This window comes from Aythya fuligula, chromosome 1 (assembly GCF_009819795.1).
Source record: "Aythya fuligula isolate bAytFul2 chromosome 1, bAytFul2.pri, whole genome shotgun sequence".
Taxonomy (NCBI): Eukaryota; Metazoa; Chordata; class Aves; order Anseriformes; family Anatidae; genus Aythya; species Aythya fuligula.
In genome coordinates, this window is record NC_045559.1 from 79,827,295 (window position 1) to 79,845,406 (window position 18,112).

At 38.4% G+C, this 18,112-nt stretch overlaps 1 protein-coding gene across 1 annotated transcript; it reads left to right on the forward strand.

Annotated features, from left to right (window-relative positions):
- Positions 1 to 53: 53 nt before the first annotated feature.
- On the forward strand, positions 54 to 10,657 carry TIGAR (TP53 induced glycolysis regulatory phosphatase). Its single transcript, XM_032204619.1, has 6 exons — positions 54 to 138; positions 1,951 to 1,988; positions 3,813 to 3,934; positions 6,205 to 6,282; positions 8,699 to 8,809; positions 9,233 to 10,657. Exons 1-6 carry the CDS (start codon positions 107 to 109, stop codon positions 9,689 to 9,691), a joined length of 840 nt encoding a protein of 279 aa, XP_032060510.1. The 5' UTR covers positions 54 to 106; the 3' UTR covers positions 9,692 to 10,657.
- Positions 10,658 to 18,112: the final 7,455 nt, after the last annotated feature.

Sequence of the window (18,112 nt, forward strand, 5' to 3'; positions counted from 1 at the left end):
GGTGCCAGGAGGAGGAGGAGGAGCAATGGCGGCTGCCGCCCCGTGACGTCACCGCCGGGCGCCGCAGTGCGGGCCCCGGCAGCCGGCGTGGTGGTGGCGGTCCGTCATGGTTCGCTTCGGGCTGACCGTCGTCCGGCAGTGAGTACCGCCGCCTCCTCCTCCTCCTCCCTCAGGGAAACAAAGCCTTCGTCTCTGCCGCCAGCCCTTCTCCGGGCGGGAGCTCCGTCAGCCTCACGGCCCTCACCCGCAGCCGGGGGGTGGGGGGGGGGGTGGGGGGTGTCGGGGGTGCGCTCTGCTTAAGGCAGGCTGTGATCGACCGAGGTCCGGTGTTAGACGTAAATTTAGTAAGGGCTATTTATGAGCTCCTGGGTCTTGTGACCGTCCTCCTGCCAGAAGCTCTCTGGTGGGGTGACGGGTTCGCTCCAGAAGGGTAGGCTAACCTTTCTGCTGCGAAATGTTACGGAACTGGCATTTGTGGCTTCTTCAAAAGCACTGAGGCGAGCTGCACTTCCAGGCTGTAGTGGATATTGACCGAGACCAGTGGTTAATGGGAGTAAGCAGCTCCAGCTCCCTCCAGATGAAAGTCAACTTAAGTTAGCAGTTAGCAAGCTAGCTCCAGCTCCCTCCAACTGGCAGTAGTTTGCTGCTTAACTTTATGAAAACCAAACTTTCATTTCATCTTCAGCATAATATGGCTTAATACTTGATTAGTGCAATTGGAACAACAATTTCCTTTTTCTAATTTTCCTCTTAAACAGAGTTATTCTTCCCTTCCAGACCTATCTCCCATGACTCGGTGCTCTAGTTGCAGCATTACTTTTACGTCATTTAGAAAGCACCAAAGCCTGAAACAGTTTGTTAAACTATCTTCAGGTGGGAATGTAGGAGGCACTTTGGAAAGATACAAGTCATTCATCAGGAAATGGGTTGGTGTTAACTTAGGCTGTGCTTGTGTGCGCTGCACTAAGTCAGTGCTACTTTGAAATCTGGGGATGCTGCTGTTTCCCCACCCCCAAGCTGATGACCAGCAGGATGGACTCCATCCACCCTGATGTGTTTTCCTCAGGAGGCTGAAAACAGCTGTCAGAGTGTGGATAGAGTGTGAAGGATTAAATTGTTGCCCTGTGTGCAGGGATGTTTAAAGTGTGCTGTAAAATAGTGTTCTCTCTTAAAATACTTGCTTTCTGTCATTGGTTATCTATTTGGGGCTCATCTTAAGGACTTTTGCCCAGCAGTGTTGACAGCTATTTAAAAAGCAAGCAGCATGTTTGGTCCTCAGTACTGCAAAAAGTTAAACATGTGATATTTCAGTCAGGTGAGGCGTCTCAACAAACCATGCTTAAATTTGTTCATACTAAGTTTTTCCTCCAAAATATATCTTCTCATGGTTTTAGTTGTTCTTTTCTTGCAATACACCCAGTTATGATTTTCAAGATTAAATATTCTAATTTCGAAAGCAGGTTATGTTAATTCTAGTAGTTTTTCTACAGCTCTGGCATCTTATACTGTGCTTCTTCAAGGTGTGCAAGCAGCTCTGCTGTCAATGTTGATAATTGCTTGAGTTGGCTTCACTCTAAAGCACAGGGGTCCAGATGAGTAGTAAATACCTCTCTTAAGAGGACTACAGAGTCTTCCTACTTCTCTCTCTCCGATACAACACTGTAATAGATAAATTATGCTGCATTTATGATGAATTTAAGAGATTGCTTTCCTTCTCTTTGTTTCAGGTAGGTTTGTCTTAGTAAATATTGATGATGTGATTGAGGCTGATTACTTGAAAATGGTTTTGTTCTATAGTAAAATCTTCAAATACATCTGTTTTTGAAAGTAAGTTGTGCTGTACGTTGCTTTTGATATTCAGACTCTTCTTCTCCGTTTTGTTTATAATATAATAATGTTATTGAACTTTGACTAAATTATTGAGTCACTTTTTTGTCTAATGTCTTTCAGTGGAGAAACAAGATACAACAAAGACAAGATACTGCAAGGTTAGTGTCAGTTATTCTACTAGCTTCTTGGAGATTGAGAACTACTTTTCCCTACAAAATGAAAAATCCCAGAATCAACTGCTAAATACTACTACAGAATAATATTGAATACCTTAGGCTATTAAAATATTTTTATTTGTAGATGGGAATGTTAGCTTGATAACTGTAGAAAACTACAAGGATTCTAAGTCAGTCTCTGCAGAATGCCACCAAATAGTGGTACTTTTCTGGTATTGACAGAAGTGTTACATTTCCTTTTGCTAAACAAGAAAAAAAAAAAAGATACCTGTAATTGAATAAAGTGATAGCAGCACCTGTTAAGGATGCCAGAATGTCACAGACCACTGTCTTAAGTCTCAGGAGTTAGTATCAAGACTGAGAAAAGGGCTTATGGGACTTGCATGCGTAGTGAGAGCAGCAGCTCTGATGAAGAAGCAGCTAGGTACACCTTCATGCAACGTCTGGAGTTAGTAAGGAACCACAGAGGCAGGAATAAGGGTTATGTTGTAAAAGATGTTGTTGCCTTCAGGTGGCAATCTGTCACCTGCAAGGAAAAAAGAAAAGTGAAGATTGCTTAAAAGTGCTTGAATTGTTCAATCCCAGCTCTTTCTATGACGACAGTTTTTAGAAAAAGCATTTAATTAGTGCTGACTGACTCATGCACCCAGAACTGAAAACTGTGAGCTGTTTAGATGCCAGTTGTAGGAAAACTGAGGCTTACAGCTACAAAGAACCTTGGAGGCTTTTACTCTGAGTAAATATATTTTTTTCAGTGCTATGTGTTGTGAAGAAGAATCGTGCTTCTGGATTTTCCTACCTCAATTTTGACATTGCAACTTAAAGTAGGCAATACAAGCACGGACACAACAATTTCTTACAGGTTGGTCCCTCTGCCACAGTTTTGGGTGTATGAGTCAGCCAGCACAAAGGAGCACACCTTTGTCATTAATGTTGGGTCACCAAAGTGCTTGTTCTCTCAGCACTGTCCTAGTGCTCTGTGGCCAGTTAGCTTCACAGACTATTCTATCTGAAAACCATTTTTGTAAGGGTTACTTTTCAGCTAGATTTGTTGCTGTGCACACACTTGCTGTGCAGCTGTATGAGTGTTAGTGTCAATATGCGAGGTGGAGCAGGGGAGAGAAATAGACCACAACAGATTGTGTTTACATCAGCTCTAAAATTCTTGTGAAACTGTGTCTTTGGCAAAGAGTGTGTGCTGCTTTCCACATTACACAAAATCCCATCCTGTTGCATCATTTCTTCAGGGCATTGTCGATATTAGGGAATGGGCAGGAACCACCATTTCATATTTGTTAGGACTTGCCTCTCCTGATGTGCATGTTTTTCCATGTGTGTATTTTAGTATCAACAGCTGTATCTCAATTGTATTGTCTGTTTTTTCTTATTTAAAATGAAGAAACATTTTCAATTTTAATTTCACTTGAGACTGACTCCTCTAGCAAGGAGCCTACCAGAGCCTACTCTAAAAAGGATAAGTGAGTTGAAATTAGTACTCATGTTTAGAAAATGTAGGCTTCTGTCTTATGTTTAAAAGCTTTTAAAAAAATTTCTTATGTGAATACCTTAATTTCAATATCATCAGTAAATGATCCTTCTGCCTTTCTAGTGTGTGCTCCCTTTCTTTATACTGTGTGACTAAGTTTAAGAAAGACCAGAGGAAAAGTCACTTTCACAAATAGTTGGCTTTGCTGCAGGAGAGGCATTTTATAATGACTGAGCAGGTTCTGTCTGCCATTCATCTGCTAAGCTGATGAATGATTTTAAATTTACTTGTCTTAATGCTGATGGGTTTTTGTTTTGTAGGTCAAGGAGTAGATGAGCCACTCTCTGCAACTGGTTTCAAACAAGCAGATGCTGCTGGTTTATTTCTAAGCAATGTAAAGTTTACTCATGTCTTTTCAAGTGACCTCCTTCGAGCAAAGCAGGTAAATGCTTCTTGAGGCTGAGTGTAAATATGAGCTTCAGATTTTGGTGTTTATTTGTTATTGATGATACAAAAATAATACAGTGAAGGAAGGCCAAAGGCTATTTTAATGGATTTAAAACTGAAGTTTGAGTTGTGTAGAATTCCAGAAGGCCTCTGTGAATATGGGAATTTCAGTGCAAACAGCACACTGATGAAGGCCAGCTTGCAAGATGACATGTAGTGTTTTTCTTATGGATTTTCCATTATTTTGTGTGTGCATAGGTTCTTGTTAAAAGAGCGATTGGGATTCAGAGGTAACACAGACCAAAGTTGTTTTTTTCTTTGAAGAAACAAAGCAAATTGCTGTATGCACTGTCTTATGCATTGTAACTACTTGCCTTTTTTTGAGAAAGGCAGACCAATAATGGCAAGGTCAAGTTTTGCTGTCAAGTCAGTACGGGAACCATTAAATGTATAGAGCTGTTGGATTTTGGCAGGAATGTGATACCATACATCTCACCTTATGTACTGTTTTAAAAGATTATTTAAAGACAAAAAATAGATTATTTAAAGAGGAAACAATGTTAGTTACTGAGTGGGTTTACATGTGGCTTTGTATACAAGATTACAAAATGTTCAAAAAAGTTAGGGAAACAGAACTTTTCTACATGTATGTAGAGGTGTCGAGCTGCTAGCAGTTCTAGGAAGGCCACATCTCCTATGGGAGTTCTACCCTTAATTCTGTTTCCTGTTACTGATTCTGTGATTTCAGGAGACATAAGACTTCACATGGTTGAAACTAAGAAATTTATGATAGCCCTAGTTTCTTGCTTTTTCCTTAGTTGTACTGCTACAAAAATCTTTAAAGCCTTGTAAACCAGATCAACAAAATCTAGGTTACAATTTCTTCATTTTAACACAGATAATCTTGCTCATCTGTTTTTGCAGCACATAAACTTGTGAGACCAGTGACTCATAGGCTTGTAGCAGCATAACTTAAGCAGAAAGCAAACTAGAGAGGTAGGGAGTATGCAATAATTAAATATTTATAAAATGCATAATAGTGGCATCTTTTATTAGAGAAAGCCTTTTCCATGGGAAGCATTTGTGCAGTTCTAAAGTAGAAAGGAGACCTGAATTTGTCCTTTGCATAAGGGCAACATGTTTTACCATTCTTTTGAAAAGCTATCTAGACTTTGTGGAAGCTTTTCCAAAGACGTGAAGAGAGCTTCAATTTCTATTTGTTTGTAACTCCCTTTTTTGGCAGCTGCAGATCTATGAAGGGTGCCCTTTACTACACTGTCACTTCACTGCTCAAGTATGAGAGGAATGTACAAGTTCCTTTGAAAAAGGGGTGGGGGTGGGGGAACACTCAAGCCTGAACAGGGTAGGAGAAATTGGGTATGTATGCAAAGAGAATTGTACTAGCTGAGCAGGAATCTTGAGCACTAGAAGAGATGCACAGTGAACAGGTATAGGACAGGCAGAGAGAGAGAGAGAGGCTTTGCAGAGGAGCATGTTTGACAGTTAGCCTAGTAGGGAGGGGTCAAAGACTAGCTCCAGAAATTAGCAGTGTGGAAGAGAGCAGACAGACCTGGAATGTGAAAATATAAAACTCAAGACATTGTTAAAAAGCAAACTGAGCCCTTTGGGTTTTCTCTCTCTCTCTTTTTGGCCATGCTGTCAAAAAGCAGGTGAGTATCATCTGTTTTTTTTCCAAGTGTATAATCCAGTGTGCGTCTCCTTCCTGAGCATCAAGACTGACACTTCTGTTTATTGCCAGCAAACACCCTTCTTCCTCTTAAGTGCTTCAAGAGTATTTGATTTCCGAGGTGTATTAAGTAGCTATTTGCCAGAAAGTTACTTCATTCAATAGATGTTATATTGTTGGCAGTTGGAGTAACTGATCAGTTTTTAGGAATGCACTGCTTGCAAGCATGACCCACATACTACAAGTGTGTGTTGGCATGATCGCTTTGTGAATGGCAGTATACTCAAGAGGAGATGTGGTTTTTTATCCCAATAAATTGTGCTGCTGATCTGCATCTAGCTGCCCACCTTTCATGGGTGCTAAGTGTATCTAGTTGTTATGGACTTTGAATTGGGAAAAAAAAAATCTGCCTTTTATGGCATGACACAGGCCATATATGCAATTCTGACAGACGCTATTAGCTGGAAAATTCTTAATCTTGTGTACTTGGGTTTTTGGGTACTATTAATGCAATTCACTTAGACTGTGGTTTTGTAAGATCGTTTAGATATTGATGTGACTGTATATTCACTTTTTAGACTGCTGCCACAATTATAGGAAAAAATAAGTTTTGCAAAGATTTGGAAATCAAGTATGATGCAAGACTTCGAGAGAGAGTAAGTGCCAAAAGAGTTGGTTTTAATATTGAACAATTTGAAAGTGCAACTTACTGCTGATCTTAACTTTATTTAATAGATTTAACAGCGAAGAGCACTATGCGATGTATATTTAATAATTAAGAATTGATTTTTTTTTTTTTTTTTTTTTACATTGGGTACTATAAATAGTTTGCCTGATTGCAGAATTCTGAAGCAAAGCCAAAAGCTAGAGATAGGGCTGTAACTGGTGTTCTGGTGATTTCAGTACTGAATGACTTGCATGTGGAGGGAGTTATCTTAAATGTAATAAAAAGCTTAGCTATGCATTCTAGCCCCATTTATAAAACATTAAAGGTGCTCCCTTTGCTTCCCTTCTGTATTCTGGTGGCACAATCTGATGTTGTTTTTTAACCTGTTTATACCTTCTCATTTGCATGAAGACTATTGGAGAACTTTCTGCTGGTCATGGAACAATCTGCTCTCCTGATTAGCCCCTTTATCTAATTACAGGCGTAATAGTACCTCCTGTCTGTTTTTAACTATGTCTTGATCAGAATAAGCTCAGATGCTGGCTGTTTCTGCTAGTATGAGTCACCCTTCAGATGCTACACTGACTGTGTCAGCTGAATTTTAAATACTGAAATGCTACAAAACCAAAAGTGGGACTGCATATTGCCTGCAGGCAAGTAAGTGTTTAAAGAGCAGAACTTGACTGTAGCATTTCCCATTTTGATCTCTTTCTCTGACAGAAACTCTGGTTCACCCCCTGAAATCAGCAAGTTACATGCCTCTCAGTCTTCTTTAATTGCTTAACCACCTGGTGTTTTCAAAAATATTGTGGATTGTGATACAGTTTTTACAAAGAATAATCTTAATTGTACTTTTTCTTTTCACGGTGTTTGTATTACAGTATAAAACTGCCAATATGGTTTCTGCAAGCCACAAGTTGTAAGGCATTGCTCTGGATAACTGAAATTTAAGTTTGAATAGTATGAGAAGAAACTTAAGCTTAAAGGAACATATGTCATCGATTCTATTAAGAAAGCTTTATTATCTTGTGCCTTGCTTTCATGGGAGAAGTCTGGAAAAATCTTTTAAGATTAGGATTTCCTTTTTAGTAGTTTCAGAGCTTTTATTTCTTCATATCTCAATGTTCTTAAATTGCAAGGTTCCCTTTAGAGAAGGGAACTGACAGTAGACTTGTTTCAGTACACATAAATTCCTAAGACTATGATAAATTATTATGGCTGCAAATTCCATGTCCACAGCATAGAAATCAAAATATCAGTGATAAGCATGTATCTGTTTTCCAGTTGTCAGTGTCTGGATCTATGGAACACAGGTAACTGAGAGTTTAACAGTACAGCACAAGTCCTTTCTCAAAATACACATAACTGTACTGTTTTCACTGTCTTCAGTCCTAAGAAAGGACCAAACCTTTCTGTTTGAATGTATTTTTAATCTGTTAGTGGTAGTGAGGTATTAATCTTCAGTGGGAGAAGTATTAATCTGTTTTGCCACTGTTAAGAGATGTACTTTGGAAATATTTTCAAGGTAAAAAATGGTGGTAGACATCCACATGTATATCTTTTAAAATATATTATAGATGATAAATATTAATTTATAATGTGACCACTAGTGGTCCAGAATGACTAGTTGATATATACATGTATATGGGTTCTTTTTTCTGTTTCTCATATGGGCCTTGCCTTTGGAGGTCTCAGGAATAAGTGTGTCATTGAATATCATTAATTGCATGTTCTGAGTCCATTGTCATATGTTAAGATCATTTTCTTCTTCCTTGTTTTCTAAAAACTCTGTCCACAGCAATAATGTGTGCCCTGAAAATACAGGGGTGGCCCTTGGGTTATTTTTAATAGATGTAATACTTGTGGTGTTTTAGTTTACTCTTTGTCCTTTTCAAAAACTTTGTTTTAAATGGATTAATTCTGTCTTGTGACAGTTACAGAATTCTGTAGATTAAATATTTTTTTGCTTGTGAAAAATAATTCCTTGTAGTATTTCTGCAAATGAAAAGTAAATGGAGTTTATCCTCCTATGAACAGGTATGTACAGAGGTATTTGCAATGCAACCTCAGTTATGAAGACATGAATTTTGTATACTAAGAATGAGTGTCAAGAATATAAGAAAAAAATCTCTAGTCAAAGATCAGGCGGAAAGTAGTGTTTTGAATGCTAGCCCTTTAAATGAGATGCTACTTTTAATGTATTTCTCTACCCAATGTATATATACTTCTAACCTAAATAGCAGATACATTTAATTCCGATGTTGGGGGGAAAAGGTAAAAAGTAGTTAAATCTGCACATTACACTTGAGAATCTAGAAAACAAAGCTGGTGGGAGATGTTTGCATTGGACATGATAGTGAAGATTTATCTTGCTAAACCTAGTCTTTGTAACTTGCCTCTCATAGAAATACGGAGTTGCAGAAGGAAGGCCATTGACTGACCTCAAAGCTATGGCAAAGGCTGCTGGAGAACAATGTCCTGCATTCACACCTTCTGGAGGAGAAACGCTAGATGAAGTATGGTATTTATGTATTTGTGCCCTGGTTTCTAGGCAATTTCACTAGTACAGATACTGCTTACTTAGGAACATCTTACTGAAAGTTTAGTCCAACCAAAGGACTTTTTCCAACCATTTTTCCAAGCTAAAAACACCACTTGACCTAATGGTTGTCCATTAGGGAGTCTCTTTAGAAGTAAAATATTCATTCTGAGATTGACTCTTCATTAAGCTCTCATATGCAGAAGGATGGTGGCAATTGCTCTCAACCTTGGCTTTGAAGGGCAGAGCAGTTTTCACAGCATTCACTAACCAGTGCTTTCAGAGTCTTGTCTGTGATAAATGTTTATATTTTTTCTGAAGTAGTTGTATCTGTTTTCTGAAAGCTAAAATCTCTTGCATTCTTCACAATGTACTCTTCTGACCTTTATTTTCTTTTTAGGTAAGAGAACGTGCAAAGGATTTTTTTGAATTTCTATGTCAGCTAGCTGTTGAAGTGGAACAGAAGGAGCAAGAGGTGCATGGTGCAGCAAGCAGAAGCTCAGGAACATCTGAAGAACAGTCTGTTTTCCCTTGGACAAATCACTGCAGTCAACCTGGACTTAGCTCTGATAACAGTGGAACTTCTAAAATATTAGATGCCAATATCTTAGTGGTGAGTCATGGAGCCTACATGAGGAACTGGATTGGTTATTTTGTTTCAGATCTCAAGTGTACTTTGCCAGCAAATTTAACAAAGTCTCAGTTGTCTTCTGTCAGTCCCAATACAGGAGTTAGTCATTTCATTATAGAACTTCAAAGTGGAAGTAGATTAGAACCTGAAATCAGGTGTGTTTGTCTTAATCAAGACTCTCACTTGGTGGATGTGGGAGCTGAATGTGTAGCTCAGAAAGTGTTTTAAGAGTTTTTATAGTGGGGAGTGGTTTTCAGTCACCATTATACTAAGCTTGGAAAAGGTATTTATACTGACTGGAGTTATTGGCACTAAACTGCAAGGTTGAAGACACACAACTGCCTGCCATCTTAAAATAACATTCAGTTTGCATGCTCCTAGTACATGTATAAGTTGGTGCTGGAGAAACAACACGTGTTCTTTATGAACAGTAACATCCAACCACTTGCATGCCTGCTCCTACAATGAATATTTTTAAAAACTGCTTTTTGTTAGTCCATAAATATTTTAGTTATCTTCAGGTAAAGCAGTTGGGGTAGGGGAGAGTAACGGTACATAAAAAAAGAACTATACTGTATTCTTGTTTTATTACAAAATGCTATACTGTAGTATTAACATGTTTTGAAATAATTTTTTTGAATGCAATAGATTAACTTAAAAAGGGGTATTGCCTAGTCGAAAAGGTTGGTACAGAGTCAAATGACGTGTTCCTGGTTCTGATACTAAATAACTGTGAGACTCTGGGCAAACCTCTTTTCCATTTTCCCAATGGGGATGATGATATACCTACCTCGCAGGAGTGTTTTGTAAGAAATTGTTAGTGTGGTTGAGACCTCTGTTGCAGAGCACTGTACACAAACATAAAGTACTTATTTTTTAACTGTAAGCAGAATGAGAAACCTTACGTGCACATAATTGAAACAATGGCTTCTATTCCAAAAAACAACCTTATCAATATGGTAAATTGTACCTGACTGGAATCCTGTTATCCATTGCAGTCATACACTTAATGGATGAATATTTTTGCCTAGAATTAGGCAAGTTTGATTGCTTGATTGTTGATGACTGATTGCATATAGCTGCTGTTAGTGCTGCATACCTTCCCCACTGGGGTGTTTGTAGCGTTACTGTGTAAGCTTATCTGATTTATGTTATTTATAATCTCAACATACCTTTTCTTCATTTGCATATTTAAGCCTGTAAAAATGAATTAAAGGCTCCTGAACAGAACTCAATTTCTTTTGTATTTCCTTTGAAATAAAAGTTCTTGTTAATAATACTCTATGAAGCCTTGCTCAGATAATATAGCTTCTGTTTTTTTCTGAAAAACTCCAGGCTACTTTTTTAATAATTAAATAGAGCACTTGTTTACTCATGAAGGGCTGATGGATTAGTGCTAACCTAACTCTTCACAAGAAAAAAAACACTAATGTTAAAATGGTAAGGATACACCTAAACTACTTCCAAGTGTATGAAATTAACTGTTTGACTGCAGTTTTAATTTTTTATATTTTTTTTTAATGTGCTGTCGTGTACTTTAACCAATTTGGCGCCTTTGTCTTGAAGCAGACACTTGAATTTTAAGGAGCAAAGAGAGGTTGCCATTGTTTGGTTGAACAGGTCAGTACGTATACTAAAATGGTGTCCTGCTGAAAACCAACAACGGAATTGTTTAATCTGACTCTCATGACTGTATTTTGCTTCTTAAATTCCTGTGATTGTGGTTCAGTAGGTATGTTGTCTTGATTCCTATGTAAACACTGATTAGGGGTATGCTTCTGTGGTATTGTTTGTCCAATGCTAATACTACTGAAATATGGAGGATAAAATGTGAAGTGTTCTGCCTTGTGATAATCAGTTAGCATTGTATGGCAGAGTTCTCCAAAACAACCAAACCTAAGGCTTTTACTTGCAATGGGATTCATTTATCTAGTAAATGATGATGGAACCAGCTAGCTGCTGCTGTGTCTGACAGCTTAAACCACAGAGAAGAAAGGCAGTGTGCCTGATGTGTGAAAATGGGTACTAGTAACATGTGTCAGCAGGGATTAGCCTTTTGTCCTGTAAGGCATTACATAAGAAGAACTGGACTCTTAAAGTTGGGATTACAAATTTAAATCAGAGGTGAGTATTGAATTTACGCATTGGTAAGCCTTGTTACTGATTGATCAACTGCTTTCCTTTATTTATAGATAGAGAAGAAAACCTCTTCCTTATGGCTCTTGTTTTCCAATTTGAGGCAGTTCATAATTGTACAAGTATATCTGGTCACAGTTTTATGAGTAAGGTTGTTCCAGCAAAAATGAAGCTTTCATAATATATGATCATGGAAAACTTAAGATTTCTCAATAACACAAAAACAAGCTGTAGTCAAAATGACTTTTATATAAGCAGTCTTTGTTCAAAAGAAAGGTGTTCTTAAATGTTTGGTTTCATGGTTTCAGTGTTATTCAGAAGTAAAATTTTTTGAATTCAGATTGTCACAGTAAAATGTTTAGAAAAAAAAAAATATATATATATATTTTTCAGAAAGCCAGCCAACTGGAAAAACACTTGATTAGCTAGCCATTATTGACATTTTACACGAATACCACTTGAATGGTAAATTTGTATTTGTGAAATTATAAAGGGCCTGTTTCAAATTAAAAAACAAACAAACAAAAAAAAACATGCCAGTGGTAGCTTGAGGAACTGTTCAAGACTCTTATTAAGTGTCCAAAGATTTTAAAAGAAATAGTTCCTGATTTCTTGACATACTAAATAAAATATGCGATGTACATATGATGGAAAAATGGGAATGTGGGCTTCTACACAAAAGCTTTTTGTGAAATGCATCTTACTAGATAGGTCCTGAATACTAGATCATCGCAACTGAAGAAGATGGGCAAGTTTTAATTATGTCTACTAAGAGAGTTTATGGAAGAGGGTAGAAGGAGAGTTCATTCTTAATTTGCTGGTCTCTGATAGTTCATGTTTATTTCAGGGAAGTTAGTTACATAGTGAGAGGCTATCCTATTGGTACTTTAAATAGCTTGAACTTTTCTGTAATTGCCACGTCCTGAATTTTGTCAGCCGTTTCCATTAATACTTCTTTGAACCAAAGTAACCAAGTTAAAAGTGCACATCCTTCCACATCTAGGAAGTGACTGGGGACCCAATACGCTTTCCTCCTAAAGTCAGTATGTTTTGTTGGATGTTTTAAAATATGCTGATGAGATGTGCTTTCCTTAGCCTAGAAAGTCTTCTTTTACTTTCTTCCTACCCCAAAACTTAATTACATTTTGCTTTTGTTGATGAGGTCGATATCGGAAAATCTCTTTACCGGTCAAATCCTTTACTACTTCTTGTGAAATACTTTTCCCTTAGAGATTTTTGTCTGTATCTCTACAATATGTTTTACCATATTGAATGTATTTGCAGGTGTTTAAAATGTAGTCCCATGCTGTTGTTGGAGACAGGATACTGGCCTATGTGATCCTATAGCCTGTCCTAATTGTGGAATCGTAGAATCATAGAATGGTTTGCCTTGGAAGGGACCTTAAGGACCATACAGTTCCAACCCCTCTGCCGTGGGCAGGGACACCTCCCACTAGATCAGGTTGCCCAAAGCCCCATCCAGCTGGGCTTTGAACACCACCAGGGATGGAGCATCCACAGCTTCTCTGAGCAACCTGTTTCAGTGCTTCACCACCCTCTGAGTAAAGAGTTTCCTCCTAACATCTAATCTAAACATACCACCTCTTAGTTTAAAGCCATTGTTCCTTGTCCTGTCACTACACCCCCCTGACAAAGAGTCCCTCCTCAGCTTTCCTGTAGGTCGCCCTTAGGTGTTGTAAGGCTGCTATAAGGTCTCCCAGGAGCCTTCTCTTCTCCAGGCTGGAAAACCCCAACTCCCTCAGAATCTCTTCCCAGGAGAGGTGCTCCAGACTTTTGATCATCTTCATGGCTCTACTCTGGACTAGTTCCAACAGCTCTTTCTCGTGCTAGGGGCCCCAGAGCTGAATGCAGTGCTCCAGGTGGGTTCTCACAGGAGCAGAGTAGAAGGGGAGAATCACCTCCCTCAACCTGCTGGCCATGCTTCTTTTGATGCAGCCAAGAATACAGTTGGCTTTCTGGGGTGCAAGTACACGTTACTGGCTTGTGTTGAACTTATCATCAACCAGCACCCTCAGGTCCTTCTCATCAGGGCAGCTTTCAATCCTTTCTCTTTCTCTGTCCAGTCTGTATCTGTGTATGTAATACCACAATACTTTTTCTTTCACTGTTGTTACATTGAATGCATGCATTAAAAAGTAAATCAGTAATTTTGATAGCTTCTGAAGTAAATTCTAAACCTTTTATCTTTACATCTGTGTATAGTATTGGTCTTTTAAGTCTTGAAATTGATGCGAAGATTAAATCTTGTTTTTGTAAGAAAATCATTATCTTGTACATTTGTACAGTTACTGTACAGTTTATTAGGATAATGGGAAAGGAGAGTTGAAGTTATAGATAGTTCCATTAGGAATAGTAGCAGAACGTAAATATTTGAGGGATTACTCAGTAGTGGAAAATGAATGTTTTGTCTTTGTGAAATGCCAGTCTCTAATTAGCAGTGGGAGACGATGTCTTAACTGCAGGTTGGATTTTCAGTAGTAGCTGCCAAGATGTAAGAGAGGCTATGAAAACAGATTGAGCTGTTAAGAGGTTACTAGGATGATGAGAATTTCAAGTGATAAGAAAAAGTCACATTTTTCCTACTTCTGTAGGAAAACAGAACTGAAATAAATGTCAGAAGTATCTCAGCTTGCCCATTTAATGGCCTTTAGTGAGCTCTGAGAGAACTGATGCTTATTTAAAATTTATCTTTTAAACTGGTGAAGATTAAAATAAAAGCTGTCATGGCAGCCTTTCCCAGTTGAACAGGAGAAGGAAAGGGTGACTATGGCAGTTGCCAAGATCAAGAAACTTAGTCCCCTCCTTAAGCTAATGTTTTATTTTGCTCTTTATTTGTTCAATGATACTCTACTCCCAAGAACGTTATGCTTCAAAATGTAGGGAGTCCCTTGTTCATGCTTAAGCATTGCTTTATGAGGCCAAGCTTGATTTGGAAAAGGTGACAGGAGAGACAAAGGTGAGTTCAAAGTTCCCTTATGAGTTCAAAGTTCCACTTATTCCTTAGTTTGGGCTCCAGCAACACAGTCTCCTAGCAGGTATGCTTAATGTCTAGCAGTCATCAGGCATGCACTTTAGCAGAGTGTGCTGATAGTATCACGGTTTCCTTCATCTAAAGTAAAGGCCTTTTTTCCAGACACTTGCTTTATTCCCACAGTTCTCTGTTAGTGTTGTTTTCCAGACATAGCCCTGTCCTTGCAATAGTTTGGTTCTCTCTCTCTCTCTCTCTCTCTTTTTATTACAGAATTTAGATCAGATGCATTCTTCATCCAGGCTTTTGGTATTTCATGAGACTGCCTCGGATGCACAGCCCACATGCCTGGGCTTGAAATATGTCAAGTTTTCCCTAGATGTGTCCCTCTTGTGAGCGCATTGGCCATAAGCCTGAGGTTTTTGGATATATAGTAATCCCAAGCAAATAACAGCTGCATGAGCACAAATCAACTGTGCAGTATGTGAACTGATTCCCTGACATCTGTGGATATGACAAACCTGTGTGGATGATCTGTATGTGCATGGTAAATCTAGCACTGTTCAGGCAGGTCTTATGCACTGAGATAGCTCTAATGTCACTTGTAAACATCTCTGGGATTCCCTAGCATGTAGAAGGCCATGTGTGAGTCTTAATATGTCCTACCTGAACACCAGAAGCTTGTAGTGGGACCCCTGAGAGCACAATCAGAGGTTAATAGCACAGGCCTTGAGAATACAGGCAGAGAGGGTGATACCAGGAGCCCCAAGGATAAAAAGCATGCATTTGGAATAGGTAATTACTTTCACTGAAGTAGCGTGTTGGAGTCCAAGCAGAACCCATGTGGGAGCATGATGGGACATAGTAGTCTTTTACTGTGGCACCAAGTTGCTTTATCAAGCCATAACTAAACAGCAGTGTGATGTGTTAGACTTAGCACGGTTAAGTCATGTATGTAGCCTTGGAGAACTAACTGAATTCACTTAGAACCTTCCTTACCTCATCTTTTAATTTATTTCAAAAAGGGAGACGTCACAAAATTATAGTGAGGTCAGCTTAATACTTAAGAGCCTTAAATGAACATAATATAAAAGAAATGGGGGAAAGTTCTGTTTAAATAAACTGAATGTAAAAATTACCTAGACCTTCTGTCCCAATTAGCAACAATTATGAGGAAGGTCCTCAGGCCCAATTAGATGAATAATCATTTCAGAAAGAGTTACTAGTAGTGGGAAGAGACCCTATAAAGTGTAGGAAGAAAGCTGTATTGTGCAAAAAGATGCATCTTAGATATGAAATTATGAGAATTGGCATAATGCAACAAGTAGCAAAAAGAGCTTGAAATACATATATATCTAAATATAGAACAAGGGAAGGAGTTTCAGAACCGTTGCCATGTGTGGAATAGAGATTAGGTATTTTTGAATTGTATCTCCAGAATGCATTGCTTCACTTGCAGTAGTGTTGAACACTAGGATAAAAAAAAAAAAAAAAAAAAAAAAAAGGATAATGGGATTGAGGATAGGGAAAATACCACATTTAAAGCCAAAAACTAAAGAATTTTGCATGCTTCTGTCAGGGGAAATGACTAATCTTTATTCCAGAATTCTGAAAACACATCTAAAATTACATGTCTGAAAGCAAGAATTTTAAATAGATCTGTCAAGCTGGGTGTGGAACTGTATGACTAGAGAATAGGAAATAAAATATTTTTTATTAGAGAACAGAGGACAAAGTAATCCTACAGAACAGTTAGTTTGACCTTAACATCCAAAGCTTTAGAACAAATTCTGAAGGTGAATGTAATTACAAGCAGAGTGGTAAATGAAACCTGGGATATACTTAAATAAGGTTTTGCTATAGGTAATTGACGTTAAACTGATAGTTCTTTGAAATAACTGATGTCTAGGCAAGGGAACAGTGATAGAATGTGATTCAGGTGAATTTTAATTGATCACTTGATACAACGCAATGGCATGAACCCTCAGCTCAACTGGAAAAAAATAAGTGTTACTAGGGAAAGAAAGTGAAATAGGTATCCAAGCAGTTTCCAGACATATGATTAAGTAATAGCATTCGAGTTTGAGCACTGAGAGTAGGTTCCTCATGGGGCTTTTTTTTTAACGACTTTGAGTAAAAATACTGAGGAATGTGGAAGTGTGGGGAGGCATTATCAATAAGTAAGTGGATCAGAATATCATGTAGGGAAAGAAACGATGAAATTGAGGCATGGGGTTAAATTGCTGAGACCAACAGAGGAGAATAATTTGTGTAATATAAATCTCTTACTTACTATGGGTAGTTGGTGTTGTTGTATTTAGAAAGATAAGCCTAATCCTGAAAGATGACTCCTTACCTTGACCAGAGACATTAATGCCATTGTATGAGCAGTGATGAGATTGCACCTGCAATACTAATTTTTGTCACCTTTGAGGAGGAGCTGAGAAATGTAACTCTACCTTGAAAATGCAAGCCAATGGCACAAGTTAAATCAAAGCCCTTCATTACTTAAATAAACACCAACAGCATTTTGTAAAAGTTTGCCTTTTATCAATAGGTCCAGGAGTTGGTGTTTAATGCATGTTTAGTTTTGGGAGGAGGCAGACAATATTTTGCTCAATCAGATAATGACAGCACAAGGGGAATGGTTTTAAATTAAATGAGGGAAGATTTAGATGCAATGTTGGGAGGAAATTCTTCACTCGGAGGACAGTGAGGCACTGGAACAGGTTGTCCATAGATGTTTTGGATACCCCATCCCTGGAGGTGTTCAAGACCAGGATGAGTCCCTGGGCAAACTGATCTAGTGGGTGGCATCCCTACCTATGGCAGTGGGGTGGAATTAGATAATTTTTAAGGGCCCTTCCAACCCAAGCCATTCTATGATTTCATATAAGAAAGCTCCTCTTTCTAAACTGTACCTTCCTAGGTAAGTTGCTTACCCTGAAAGCTAAGACAAGAATGAAGTTCACTGATGTGCAGATGAATATTACAAGTCTTGCATCTTGTTTACATGCTCAGCGTAAGGTTGGAGGAGAGGCTTACTCTGCAGAAGAATTTCCAACAGCAAAGCATCAAAAATCATAGAAATTGAGGTTACCTTTAGTTATATTGCTGGTCTTACTACTTCTTAGGTCTTAAAATCAGTTCTGAAAACATTTGTGCCGTGTCTAGGATTGTTCCTTTGCCTCAGCAAGCAGTCTCCTGGCTTATGCACCAGAGGTTGTTCAAATGAAGTGAAGAACTGTTGGGGATGAAGTTTTGCCCAGAGTTCTGGAACAGGTTCATGCTTACTCAGTCTGCTGCTTGCAGTGTGGAGTTTTCCCTTGCTTCAGCAAAATCACATTTTCCTCAATTAAGTTAATAATAAAGTTTTCAGATTTCTGTAAGTTATTACCCAGATCAAGCATTTATCAATGCAAATTAGAATGGGATCTGGTAGGTTAGAGAAGACTTGGAGAATTAAAAGAATAAAGGAAACACAAAAGTTCTGGTTGGGCTGTGAATCATCATGCTTTAGGATC